Source organism: Populus alba, chromosome 8 (genome assembly GCF_005239225.2).
Source record: "Populus alba chromosome 8, ASM523922v2, whole genome shotgun sequence".
In the NCBI taxonomy this organism is placed as follows: domain Eukaryota; kingdom Viridiplantae; phylum Streptophyta; class Magnoliopsida; order Malpighiales; family Salicaceae; genus Populus; species Populus alba.
This window is the reverse complement of record NC_133291.1, coordinates 11,183,631-11,197,987: the sequence shown is the minus strand read 5'-3', so window position 1 is coordinate 11,197,987 and position 14,357 is coordinate 11,183,631. Positions and strand designations below refer to the sequence as shown.

General features: G+C 35.8%; 1 protein-coding gene across 1 annotated transcript; it reads right to left on the bottom strand.

Annotated features, from left to right (window-relative positions):
* Positions 1–8,259: 8,259 nt before the first annotated feature.
* On the bottom strand, positions 8,260–13,303 carry LOC118056635 (pyruvate kinase isozyme A, chloroplastic). Its single transcript, XM_035068901.2, has 6 exons — positions 12,489–13,303; positions 12,206–12,296; positions 11,911–12,104; positions 10,427–10,548; positions 9,851–10,329; positions 8,260–8,948 (listed from the first exon to the last, which is right to left on the bottom strand). The coding sequence occupies exons 1-6, from the start codon at positions 13,074–13,076 to the stop codon at positions 8,647–8,649; spliced, it is 1,776 nt and encodes a 591-aa protein (XP_034924792.1). The 5' UTR covers positions 13,077–13,303; the 3' UTR covers positions 8,260–8,646.
* Between the last annotated feature and the right edge of the window lie 1,054 nt (positions 13,304–14,357).

Genomic DNA, 14,357 nt, shown 5'->3' with positions numbered 1-14,357 from the left:
ACATGCTCACTGGGTTTGCAGGATATTCAGTGAGCCGTGGGATTAGTTGTGGTGCGCGCAAGCTGGCCCGAACATCCACGTAAATCAAAAAAAAAAGAAGAAGAAGAAGAAGCTATACATCCATGTTCTCCATAGACAACGGGGCAAAATTTCACCGTACTGGTGCCTTTACTAGGCAAATGTACTCTTATTCATAAAATGTAGTTTTGAGTTCAAAAATCGTCCCCACAAATAGATAGGCTGTTTTTATGACAGGGATTTTGGTTTTTGTGAAAAAGAACAATAGCATTTTTTTTATCCCTTTTTTCTTAGAATTAAAAGAAGGGTCACCTGAAATAATACAGGGATGACATGATCTATAGAAAAAAGAAAAAGGATGGCAATGATAGCCAAAACCGATGGCTAGCCCACCGGAATCAAATCAAATGATTAAAAAATAGCTCTACTTTAGTTATAGTTAATGATTGAACCGGCTCTGATCATGGCTATAATTTTTATAATAATCGAATCGAGAGAACGGTATTGAGATTTCTAATTACCAGCATAATTCTTTAAAATATCCTCAATGCAAAAGAATAATTTGAAGAACAAGGTGCACCAACCATGGATACATATAAAATTAACGTGTTGTTAAGCTATGATTAGGCAGCAGTTCAAACTCCGAACCATTGGATCGTATGGTCCAGGCCTGGCGGTGTGAAAGAGGAAACAAGGGTGGAAAACGATCGAGGATGAGTCTTCATCTACAAGCATGTCTGGCCATTCTCGACACAGTCAAAGCTACAAGAACACCAGGATAATGATTTCGTGTACATCTCCTAAGAAAGCAGTGATTGTGTATCTGAGTACTGAGAGCTGGGAGGGGGGGAATAAACAGAGAAAGCTAAAATCAATGGCTGAGGGTGGGGCACTCCATTAATTTCCTGGCTGTGCATGATGGAAAATCTCTTACAAAGCACTAACCCAAATGGGATTGATTCATGGCACAGATCTTTGAATCAACTAGAGAGAACCCATGATTAAGTTAAAGCATATTAAACTGTCCTTGTTCTTTGGTAAATCCGGGACACAGCGATTTCCCACAAAGTTTGTGCACAATCATCATGTTTATATTAGGGATTCTGAGTACTTATGGACATTTACACTTGGCATTGTAAGATTTGGCTCGTCTGCAATGAAAGTGTAATCCGCAATCCAAAATATATAACTTGTTCTTTACTTTTTATCATCTAGGGTTTTTATTCTTAGATGCTTGGTTTAATGAACAAATTGTATACTTCTGCGTTATCGATCATCTAAACCGTCTAAAAATAACTCCTGCAAAGCTATTAATTCCACTTCGAGTGATCTACCTTAAGATTATACCAGAGAAAAATAGAGTCTCAGTGTCCGAAAATGATCAAAAAATTATTCTGCCCTAAATAAAAAAATCATTTTGAAAAGTTGATCTACCAGCACCCTATATTCTTGTGCAAGTAAAGGGTCACCGAGGTTTTTAAATAACCAATATTATGTATCAACTTTCTCCAAACACCGAGTGGGGCCTTGCTACGCCCATTTAAGAATTTCCCATTGTCGACTACTGCTTGTATCTTTCTCTTATTTAATGAAAAGACAAAGCTTGACAATCCGAGAGAAAAAACCAGGTTCCATGAATCGGAGATCTGTGTCGCCAATCCGCTGCGTTTTTAGCCTGAATGTGTTGCAACTTTAACGTGGCAAGACTGTTGATGCCACCTCGATGAACTTCTTTTCATGATGTCTGTTGATATTATTGAATCTCTTTTAAGAACTTAATGATTTTCTCTTTAAAACCCTTTTTCGTTTTCTTTTCTTTTCCTTTTCCTTTATTTATTTATTTTTTGGGGCATGGGCTTGTTAAGTTGTTATTAGCTTTTGGAGGCTCGGATGCTTTTTACTTGCAATGGATTGCTTTGGGTGACTTGAGAAAAAGTTGCATACTTTAGGAATTTCTCTGAACAGTGAAGGACTTTAGACAATCGTATTAGGAGGAGGCCCTACCTTCATAATTCCGGATTTAGTGCCTCGAAACCCTAATCTACCTCTTTTTAAAAAAGTTTAATTACCTTGAAATTCCCAGGACCTCACCTCCTGCCCAGATCCTCGCCTTCAATTAACCAAACGGGCTGATAGCGTGCTATTTTGTCGGCACTTGAAAGTTTCCCTTGGATTTAGTGCAGTTACAGACATCGGAACTGATATAATATTTGACAAAAGTTCGTGTGTTGAAAGAATTCCAATAACACAGGACATAGTACAGCCATGATGTCCCCGGAACCCTAACCCAAGTACAGTTTTTTATTTATTTATTTATATATACATATCAAATATTCTTTAGCATTAGCTGTAGCATATCAAGAGTAAATCCATCTTGTTAATCAGCGTATTTTTAAAGTTTTATTTTCTTTTATTCACTGTGGAGAATTGGATTAATGTAATGCGTTAAAGAGGGCACATAAAGAGATGGGTTTTTTTTCTTTCTTGAACACAAGGAGCTTGGTTATAACTTTTTTTACACAGAGAGAAGATAATTAAGATAAACATTAGCTTTATTTTGGCATAAAGGAAATAATGAAATAAAGAGGGAAAGAGTGGAGCATTAATCTAAAGCCAATGAGTGCCCTTATCCATCAATGAAAGGGATAAATATAAACAAGTCATGATGATGAAGTAGGGCCTTCCACCCTTTATATTCATCGGTAGATGGGGGGTCTAATCTACGTGGTGAGACCACCTGAAAACGACAGTACTGCTCTCAAATACATTAGCCCCACTGCCGGAGCTGCTGGTATTCACAGATTCATGGCGAGGAAAGCCACAGAGGTGGTGTGGCTGTGACCATTTCTTGACCCTCGTCTGGATAACAGTGATTTCTCGACGCTGGATCACTTGGATATGATCGGTGGTTACATAAAGTTTGTTATCCAATCCTCTACCATTAATTGCTTAGACCTAACCACGGAACAGGAGGTTGCGCAGTCACTTAGTAGACGGTGATGTATGGCACAAGGGTCCTCCACAAATTATTGAGGCGTCAACATAAATAGTTGGCATATAATCATGCACAGACGTTGCTATCTGCTGGTGGGAGTCTAGCTCTGGTTCTCGATTTTGACCGCATACATGTACTGACCATAAATACTTGGATTTATTTGCAGAATAAATAGTTTGTTTTCAACCGGTTCCAATGCGAGAGATCTATCGAAAATAATTTTGGCCGTGAAAAAAAAGAGAAAAATATTAGATGCATTTAAAAAAATTTAATATTTTTTTTCTAATTAAGTACTAACGCTAGAATTCTAATCTTTTTTTTAAAAAAATGAAAACAAACCTCGTTCACAAATTAAATGATACAATCTTTCTTTCAAAAATTGTTTGTAATTCAGATTCCTTGGAAGCATTTCGCCTATTAATACCTCATCTTTTGTTTGTTGATCTATTAATACCAGTAGTTATCTAGTGGAGGCTAGGTTTTTTTTCTTCTTTCATTCCACTGTACCAACAAAATGATACAATCTTTCGGAATTAATATATTCTTCCAACATAAACAAGGATGGTCCTGTACTAGGCGTGGTATGGTCCAGGTATGAAAAAACTCGAACCTTGCCTTTGATTACCAGGCTTGCTTCCCAAAAACATCATAGTGGTCCTAGATATGTACTCGGGAATATTTCTTGTTCCGGGTTGATTTTGAGTTCTAGAGCCTTGATTTGGGTTTTTGAGATCATGATAGATTTATCAAAGTGACTATGGGGTTTCTAGGTGTTTTGAGTAAGAAATAGTTTGAAAAATAAATTTTTGAATAAAAAAATTCAACCCTGATTTTTTAGCAACAACACTAATCGAATGTGAACAAAATTAGACGACGAGTAGTCTGATTTATTTATTTTTAAAAAAAGATAAAACGGATAACATGTCGATCGTCCCATCTACATTGAAAAAATATTAAAGGCCCAAGTGCACGGGTCCTTACAAAAGGGGTCAAGCCCACAATGCTTAGTCTTTTTTTTTTTATTTTTTTTTATTGGTGGCTTTTTTATATGCATTTTAAAAAAAATTAATAATCCATTCCCTCATTTATATTGTTTATATAGCTTATTTTAAATTGTGGTTATTTTTTTTGTTATTTTGTATGCGAATTTTATTTTTGAAGAGATTATTCCAATTCTATATTTTTTTTTATGTTTTATATAAGTAGAAAGTATTTATTTTATATAATATTTATAATACATATTGTAACCTTAAATAATATTTTTTTTCTTTTATTTTATTCAATAAATTTCTTATGCATCTATTTGTATTTTTTTTATTAAATAAAAAATTAATTATGTTAGACAAAATCATTTAACACAACTGGATTAAAGGTTAATGTTATAACTTAAAATATATTGATTTATACATGTTTATTTTTTTTTATTTCTATCTTCATTTATTGTTAATAATTGTTTTTAATACACGTAATTCTAAATTTATTTAATTATATATATAGCATAAAATCTTAATTTACACTTTTAATTTTTTATATGCAATTACACTTCATAAAAGCCTGCATAAATAATTTATATCACACTCACCGAGCACCTTTGGTGACCAGCCCAGAGAAAGAAGCTACATACGTACTCGAATACTATATAACAAAAAATGCTATCTACTTGACCAATAAAGGAGCAGACGTCACAAGTACTAATATCAAATTCCATGTCTAATCCCAAATTTGTTGGCCTACCAAATTCTCTAATCCTACATAAAACCTAGCCAGTCATCTCTACCTTACCTAAAAATTATAGACTAGGTATTGGGAGTTGGGACCCGAACAATGTTTGCTTGCATCACAGCACACATGCTTTGTTTATTTTCCGCATAGATTTTTTATGCTTTGCTTTGCTTGTTAATGTCTACTTTTCTCGAGCTCGGATAATGTCTCGAAGATAATCTTTATATTAAACCCTTAATATAATCCGTGTTGTTGCTATGTAAATTCAAATCAATGGCACGTACGTAAGCCGTAAGTTATATGAGATTCCATTATTGTCGATGAAGCTCAACCCTCCTCCACACACTCAGCTATCACTCGATAAATCAATTTAATTTCTAATCAAACATCAACGTCTATCGAAGTGATTAAAGTTTTACTCGTAGGTTCTATAGCATAGCTCGCTGTGTAGGTTTAACCCACCGTTTCAGCCTTATATATAACTCGAGGGATCAAAACAGAGATGTTCACATCAAAGTTTTGAAAAGTTCGGGATGGCTATGGGGTGTCCCAGCCCCATGCAAAACCGACCCTGGACACGCGCCATCGCTGGCCTCACATTCTGCGTTCTTGTCTAAATTGCCAATAATGCTTGTACAGTTTTATTATTATTCACAGATAACGTCCAGAATGTTATGCTAAGTGTAATAACATCAAATTAAGGTTTGATTTTATTCTATAATATCACCGAATCTCAAATAAATAGTTCTTAATACCCAATCCAAGACCCTTCACTTTCCCCTCCTGCAACCTTAAGTTTTTTCTACGGGATGGTTTGAACCTGAGACGCATATTCCAGGACAAGGTTTTCACCTGCATTGCCTGCACAGTTGAATTTAGATCAAGTGGCTAGGTCTAGTTAAATCAGATGTGATTAAAAGGTTGTTAACATGTTTATAATTGGATATATATTTGATGGTTTGTTGGATAACTTACTGAGCTTTTACTGTGAATTACAATATAGAAGTTAGCATCTTCCTCCTTTAATCCTCCCTTTTCAAGCGCGAACAAGTTTATCCATAAACCAGTCGAAACATTAACAAAATCATTTTACAAACTATATATATATATATATATATATATAGACTACCAGAGGTATTTACGCTATATTGTGTTGACTTTATAAGCAAGTTAATCCAAATCCATGGCCTTAGATATCTCGTCCACGCTAAAGATCTTCTTCATCGGTTGTTTTTTCTATTAAGAAACTCAACAAAACCTTTGTTATTCTCAGAAATAGCAACAATAATAATTACGCCTTTGTTTGTATCAACCAGAACAGATTAAGTTGGTGCCACAAAATAAAATTTAGGTTTATAATAACAGAGATGATGACTGATGAAGACATAAAGGTGTTTGATAAGGAAAGCTGAAAAAGAAATGATGGGTATTTCTTTGTCTCCAGCATCAAAACCCACTTTCTCTCCCGTGGGACTGTTGTGGTTGGATTCTTGTAAGTTCAGGTTTTCTTCTTTTCCTCAGACAGCCAAATCAGCTATCGTTCTACCATTGTTCCCCTTGTTTGTTCCTTAGCAATAGCAGCAGGGTTTAGGTCACTGTGCAAAAATAATTTGCCTGCTTCCATCTGTTTCGTGATGGTGGTAGGGATACTGTTTTCACATCTTCTGGATTGAACGAGTCTCAAGTTGATAGAGAACTGGGCCACTTCAGGGTGATGGGCCCATCTACGATGACGTGAAGATGGGAAACATTATTGGAAAAAACAAATCTCACTTTGTGATATGGTTTTTTTAAATGAATAAGTTTTTTTTATAGATAATAGAAATTATGTTTTAAATTGAATTAATTTTTATAATATAATATTAAAATTTTAAAAAGACCTGGTAATTAGTTTAAATTCCATCATTTTTATTTATTTAATAAAAATTAAATATAAGATAAGATAAATTTATATAAATTTAAAGCTTTAAAAGCTTTTATTTATAAATATATAAAAAATAATATAAAGTATACTTTAAAATTCCATCAAAACTTTCAAGATGTTAAAATTGAGATGCTGTTTTAAAAACTATTTATCTGACATTATTATCGTTGATGTAAGCCATTAAAAAGTAGAATTGGATGTTTGTTTAATAAATCAACGGTGAAATAGTGAGAGCTATCAAAGTCACTCCCTAGTCTATGATTTCAAGGGAAGCAGGTGATGTACAGTAGCCTCACAAGTTGAAGTCACCTCCATAACTTTTTTTTTTTCTTTCTTAATCTGGATTGAGAATGGAGAATCATAAAGTGGGCCCAGTAAATTATGTCGTTTTTGTGATAGCAGGAGCCCACACCGTGGACAAAACTACTCGACAATGGTTTCTGGCCAATCCATCTTCCATGAAGCGTTAACCTCCGCCTCTTTTCGCCACTGGCCACGGCCAGGCACAACTGCATCTTGTATCCGACGTCTCTCTTTTTTCTCAAGAAATGAAGAAGAGAGATGAGATATAGATTTCTTGTGGGTGGATTATGGACAACATTCTTCAAAAAATCTTTCTCTTAAAACTATTCCTCTCAACTAAATAAATAATACTCACTCTAATCTTCCTGTTATGAATAAGAGAAGAGGGACGAACGGGCACAAGTAAAATTGTAAATTATAACATCAGCAACGAGAAGCAGACAAGGAGAGAGTAGAGAGTAGCTAGTTCAATTGACATCGGAGCGGCGGAGCATTTATGGTGACGTGAAGACAGGAAGTGATAAAATCTCACACAGAGATATATGAGAGAAGCGGTGGACCGCCACCGCCACCGTGACTATATTGCCGTTATATAGATTTCACTATTGATAATTATATAAACCAATATCCCCATGGGGGAATAAGTTGTAAGATATATAAATCGATTCGTCTGGAATATGTGAAATATTTTCTTCTAGCTTTCAGACGACCCGGAATGTGGCCATTAAACTAAACGGCATATTTTTCCTTCGCTCCAAGCATAAAATCCCGTCTTCCATTAAATAAATTAAATAAAAAAAATAAGACCAGTCAGTCTCAATTCCATTACACCACGTCTTTCTGTCGGTCTGTTCAATTTTCTATTACACAGATTTACAGTTTTTTTTTAATAAAAAAATATGCTGTTTTATGGACCTTTAATATAATTCCCCAGTCAATCTTGTTTTTCGGAATGATAAAACACGAGAATCCCAAATGGGCTCCCAGCTACCCAGGCCCAGAAGTTCCTCCGGTCGAGACAGATGACAGTCAGCTACTTTCTCCGATCCCGAACTTTCAAATCCACCTTTTTTCCCATTTTCTGAAACTGAATTGCAAAGAGGCAGCTTTAAGGTATCTTTGGCCAAAGTAGCTTTGCAGGGTTACATGGAGAGGATGGTAAACGACATTTTAACAGAGGGACGGGAATAAGGGATTGTTAAGGACACCAAATGCTTGGACAATACAAGCAAGCAAGCTGAAAAACCCTAGTAATGAAATGGAAAGATGATGAGCATGTATGAACAAATACAGGCAATAACCGAAAATACTACTTGAAACAATCTGGAATACGCTGGTTATATAAAACCACACAAAAATACATAAGAAAATACAGTTCTGCCTTCCGTTGGTACCCTTAGCAACATGTCAAAACAAAGTCACTTGGGTAAAATTGTGATCACCTGCCAAAGAATTACAGGTGCTCAAGTGGAATGATCTGCCAAGCCTTATATGGTTGAATGGGTGGATTTCCTTCAAGTATCAGGCACGAGGCCCGGTGAAAGCAGGATGAACTCAAGACTACCCTCACGATGAGTTCATCTTATAGCAACTAGAATTTTCTAGCAGCAACCAAATTGTCGAACTGGTAACAATGGACATAGAAAAGAAGGTTCCAAGTAGCGATGACAATCTAACCCAAAATCTAAGGAACATTCATAACTTGGATGGACTGTAACATGTCTGATACAGCGATGACAAGGTCACCTGATTTGATCATTCCCCTAGCCTTGAGCAATGAGAAGGTTTTATTGAGGTTGCTCTCCATATCATCAGAGAAGCTCACACGGAAAGGTATCAGGCCCCACTGTAGGTTCAGGCGTCTCCTTACGGATTTTGTGCTTGTAAAGGCAAAGATTGGGCAATCAGGTCTGCAACGTGACAAGAGAGAAGCCATGTGGCCTGTCTTTGTGTAGACAAAAAGTGCATCTACTCCCAAATTGTTAGCTGCAAATTCACAAATCATAACTTACAATCCATGTAAAATTTAATGAACACACAAAACATGCAGGTACACAAACAAAAATAAAGTGGTCCATCAAAGAAGGACGAGAAGGGGAGGGGTGGGTCCAGAATCTAATCACCAGAGAGGTTTGAGCACTCTGATAACCACCAACAATAAAGTAAGCAAGTCATGAGAGCCAGAGCAGGGGAAACAAAAAGAAGGTGCTTAGCTGAACCAGCATAATATATTTAGATGACTTGAGACAATTTACAATGGTATCGTGACAATGTTCGGAGAAAAAAAGGCAACTCAGTTTATGGCAATAAACGAGAGAAGAAAAGAATAAAAAAGAAAACAATAACAATAGGTGATTATGCAGTAAAACATGGAAGAAAGATTTAAAACAATATTGAAAACATAATAATCCAAAATTACCCATCAAACATCCTTAAATTTGGAGTTTAGACCACTTCTGGAAGTGGCACCCATCAATTAAGTACAACAGCAAGTTCTAAACTGCTGGTGTAATTTTGCAATCAAAATATAATGGATGCATTTTCTTCGTTTTCCACTTTTCTTTACCTTTGGTATTCATGTTCCCTGAAAAATGGTTTCTCAATGAAATTTTTTTGTTTTCAGAATTGAAAAACTGAAAATGTGTTGACCAACTATTTTTTTCCACAGAATTGATAATTGGAAAACTGGCTTTTCAAACTTGAAAGAGAAGAAAAGAGAAACCCTTAAAGTATTTTAAAACATGGTTTCTGTGAAGTGCTTCATTTTTTAACTAGTTGAATCAGAGAAGTTTGGCTAAGCAAAGCCTCTGATTCTGAGAATAGCACAGTTAATTGTAAAAGGTACATAAATTCAAGATATCTAGAAGATAGGAATAACGTGCACATACCCATCTTGGCAGAAGAACTGCAGATCTCTTCTGAAATACTGTCAGAAAATGAGGATCCTACAGCAGGGAGTTCCATAGCTTCATAGCGTTTCTCTTCTCTCCACCACTTCTCAATTCTCACACTGACACTTCTCAGAACAGCCAGTGCCTTGTCAGGGTATTGGCCCATGGCTGACTCACCAGATAGCATCAAAGCATCTGCCCTTTGCCTAACTGCTTCAGAAACATCAGCTACCTCTGCCCTGGTAGGTGTAGGGTATTCAATCATAGATTCAAGTAACTGGGAGGCAACAATAACTGGCTTATTTAGCTGCCTACAAATCTGAACAATCTTTTGTTGGGCTGACGGGACCTGTTCTAATGGTATCTGAGCACCTAGATCTCCTCTGGCTACCATTGCTCCATCTGATGCTTGAATGATCTCTTCCAAATTCCTCAATGAGTCAATACTCTCTATTTTTGCAATGACAGCTATGTCACTACATCAGAATTAAAAATCACTTCAGCAGATTGTTTTAAGATGAGATTCAATCATGAGAGTGGAGAGCATTACATATATCAATTCTATAGGCTTACCTGTCACGAGACCGGGCAGCTATGTAGCTTTTAAGATGATTAATCACTTCAGCAGACTTGACAAATGATATCGCAATGAAGTCAACACCCTCTGCAATCCCAAAATCAATGTCCAACCAATCCTGAAAAAAGAAATATAAAAAACATGGGAATTAAAGCAAATGAACATTTTTATAATTTGCAGATAGAAAGGTGCAGTGGAGATGGGTGATGAGCAATGACTGGTAAATTGATGTGGTACACAAATCGCTAAAGATTTATGCAAACATAATTTTTGCTACACATGGTACTCGCATTTGCATGCAACGGCTACAATTGAATTTTTTGACATTCAGGAGACCTGCAATTGGTTTATCAGAATGAACTCTACAGCCCCTATTTATGAGGGAGCTTTCAACTCCAATTGAGAAAAATTGACCAGACTGCAGTTCTTCCAGGTGTTAAGGTCAAGATAGACTTCTGGAATGAGTTGACCTAGAAATGAATGCAACTCCCAACCCAAGGTTTTACTTAGATTATATATTAAATTTTTGTAATGCAAGTTATTTCAATAATATATGTGTAACAATTATTTTCGAAAGATGATGGTATCCTCTCCAACAAAGAAAGTGCCAATATAAAGTGGATGGTGGGGGCATGGCAGAAAAAAATATTTCAGTATGAAAGTTCATTCACTCAATGGATCATATAATGGACAGGCCAAGAAAGTTATGTATAAACCAAAAACATAAACACTGATGATTGACCATTTCCATTCAAAACCCTTTGTGAAGTAATAGAATTTCTATCTTGAGAATCCATGAAAATGGACAAGCTTTAGTTATCAAGAAATTACTTGCAGCTTGAGGAAGTGAACTAGCCATTTGACGGTGAGAACCAATAAGCCGGTATAGAGAGAGATAGATAGAGAGAGAGAGTACAAATGAAAGACACAAATTAATAATAGCAACAATGTTATTGATTCAAATTAATAAAAGCATATCTAGAATTCTAGTTCATAATTCAATAAGTGAGATAAGTGATTGAACATTTAAATCAATTAACTATGAAAGAAATTGAACTATTATGAAAATTCTCAGCTCCTCTTTTTTGTATCTTCTTGTTAACATTTTTATGAAATTGAGTGAATTTCACATTCAAAAGAGAAAAAAGAACACCCTTGAATCCCGAAAACTTGAGCTGGATAACTGGTTAAGCACCTGAACACCTTTCAATCCCAAATACTTGACCTGTATAACTAGTTAATCACCCGGACACCTTTGAATCCCGAAAACTTGATCTGGATAACTAGTTAAGCACCACCCCCCAAAAAAAAAAAAAAAAAAAAAACCCGCAAAGATTTAAAGAATCTAGAACTTGGTAATCTGTCATATAGATCAAACCTTAATGAAAGGCAAACTCTCAGAGGTAGTGAAAGGCAACTTTTGCACTTGAAAAAAAAAGATACCAATTTCTATAACAGAGAAAAGATCGGAGGCGCCAACCTTTGAGGAAATTGTTGGGAGCATGGCATTACGTTCTCGTACTAGACTTCCATCCCTCCAGAAAGTCAAGTTAGCCCGTGGTAGCATCAATCCAGGATCAGTACACCTACACTTGACATCTGGACCAATTTTCTCTATCACCTCGAACCTCACCATTCCACCGTCAACAAGAAGTTCATCCCCAACTTGCACATCTGTATCAAATCAATTGTTGGTTTGAATTACGCTAAAGATTTATAGTTTCTTGCAAAACAAAGTAGGAGTAATATTTTCCTTCAAATAAGGATAGCATTACCCTCAGCAAAACCATCATAATTCACATTGATGGTGCGTTCTGGTCGGGGCAAATCGAACGCTCGCACACTAAAAGTCCATATTTCACCATCCTGCGCACACACATCCAACAACTCAACGAATAGCTACCAAATTTTTATCTCGGTGCACATTTAAATGAACCTAATAAGCAAATCATTTTGCAAAACATATAATAATTTAATGCATTAATGCTTCAATTGAATTCACAAAACATCCATAACAACAACATAATGTTAGTGAGTTAGCCAAAATTGCAATGTTACCTCAGCTTTAGCAGAGGAAGCACCACCAAGATCGCCCATATGAATCTCACTGCCTTCAGTATCCATCATAATAGCAACAGCAAAACCTTTCTCTTCATTCAATCTCCTCACTCGCTCAATTACTCTCTTATGCCACTCACGCGTCCCATGACACATGTTAATTCGTGCTACATTCATGCCTCCAACAGCCAACGCCTGCAATTCCTCAAATCCAGACGTCGCTGGTCCGATCGTGCACACCAGTTTCGTCCTCCTTGTGCTCCTGAACCCATTCTCCTTCAACTCCACCTCCGTCACCGCATCAACATCGATCGAGCTCGAGTCGGATAGAAATGATTGCGAAGGTGGCGTGTCGTAGTCCTGTGGTGTAGAAGATAATATCTCTCCCGCTCCGGTTCCATTGTCGGAGATTAGGACTTGAGGAGGGGTCGTGGAGGAGTTGGGATCTGCTGACGTGGAGGCTTTGATTGAGATAAGTTTCGGAGAGAGGGTGGTGACCGGGAACCGGCGATTACAGGAGGGTTTAGGGAGAGATTGTTTGGAGAAAGTGAGGCTAGAGGGAGTGAAGAAGTGTAATGATTGAGACATGGTTACCGGGAAAATGTGAGGTCTGGTGATGACAGGGAGGGAGGGTGTGTTTGGGGATTGGTTAACGAGGAAGGAAGTGTTTTTTAAAGAGATGGAAAGGGGCGGATGTAACGAAGCGAGTGAAGTGAGAAAGAGCTTTGTAGATGTCGCCGAGGCTGGATGGAGACGCTTGTGGGATCGTTGGTTGCCAAACAAGATTTCTACTGCCTTCTGTTTCCAGTGGTAGGTGTTTGATGCAACGGCTACATTAGGAGGGTAGGGAAAATGTTACGATGATTTTGGCTCGGGACTTTGGTTACGTGGTTGCATTTGATTGGCTGTGTGGATGGGGTGTTTCTTGGGACCACCTGAGATATTTTTGCGGAAAAAGAATTTTTGTTTCATTATGTAATTTCCTTTTTTATCATTAAAAACCTTCATCCATTCCAAAAATAGTTTGATGATAAAATTAAAGCAAAAATAGTTTAAATAAGAACCAAGGATATCAGACTAGTTTTGGAATATATTTAAAATCTATCTAAAAAAATATTTAATGTTTTGATTATATATTGTTTCTTTTTTACGTATGTTTTTATGATATTTGTGTTTTAAAAAAAATAATATTATTATTTTAAAGTATTTTTAAATAAAAAACAATTTGAAAAATAAAATCTACCATGTTTCTTAAACACCCCTTCATGACACGGTGCTGCTTGGAAAGTCATTAATGCCATGTACTAACACATGTCAAATAATGGAGATTGTTATTTTATTTATATTGATTATTTTTAACTGGATTAAAAAAAATCATCAATGGTTATTTGATTTTTGAGATTTTGTTTTCAAATTTAGTGCTCTTCCTTTTTCATTTCTATTTTATTTTTTTAATTACTTTCTTAATTGATTTGTTCTTTGTTTTACAATTCCTCTCCTAGATATTTTATTTTCATTTGATTTTTGTATGAAATTTGGTTCAACTTCTTTTAATTGCTATTTTTAATCATTTCTTGATGGATTTTTTTTTTATAATTACATCTTTGAATCTTTAATTTCATTTTATTCTTTTGTCGGATTTAGTCATAATTTTTTTAATTTTTTTTTTAAATCTTGCATTATTTTTTTATTGATTTTTTTCCCTTAATGTTATTCCTCGATGTTTGTGCGGTAAAAAAGTTGACTTTTTTGTTTTCTCAGGTATGCCTTTGATGGGATCATATCAATCTCATAATCCAGGTTACAGATCTAAAAGATTAGCTCGAGTTGATTTTTATTTTTTTACCTTCGTTTTTTAAGCTTTAATGT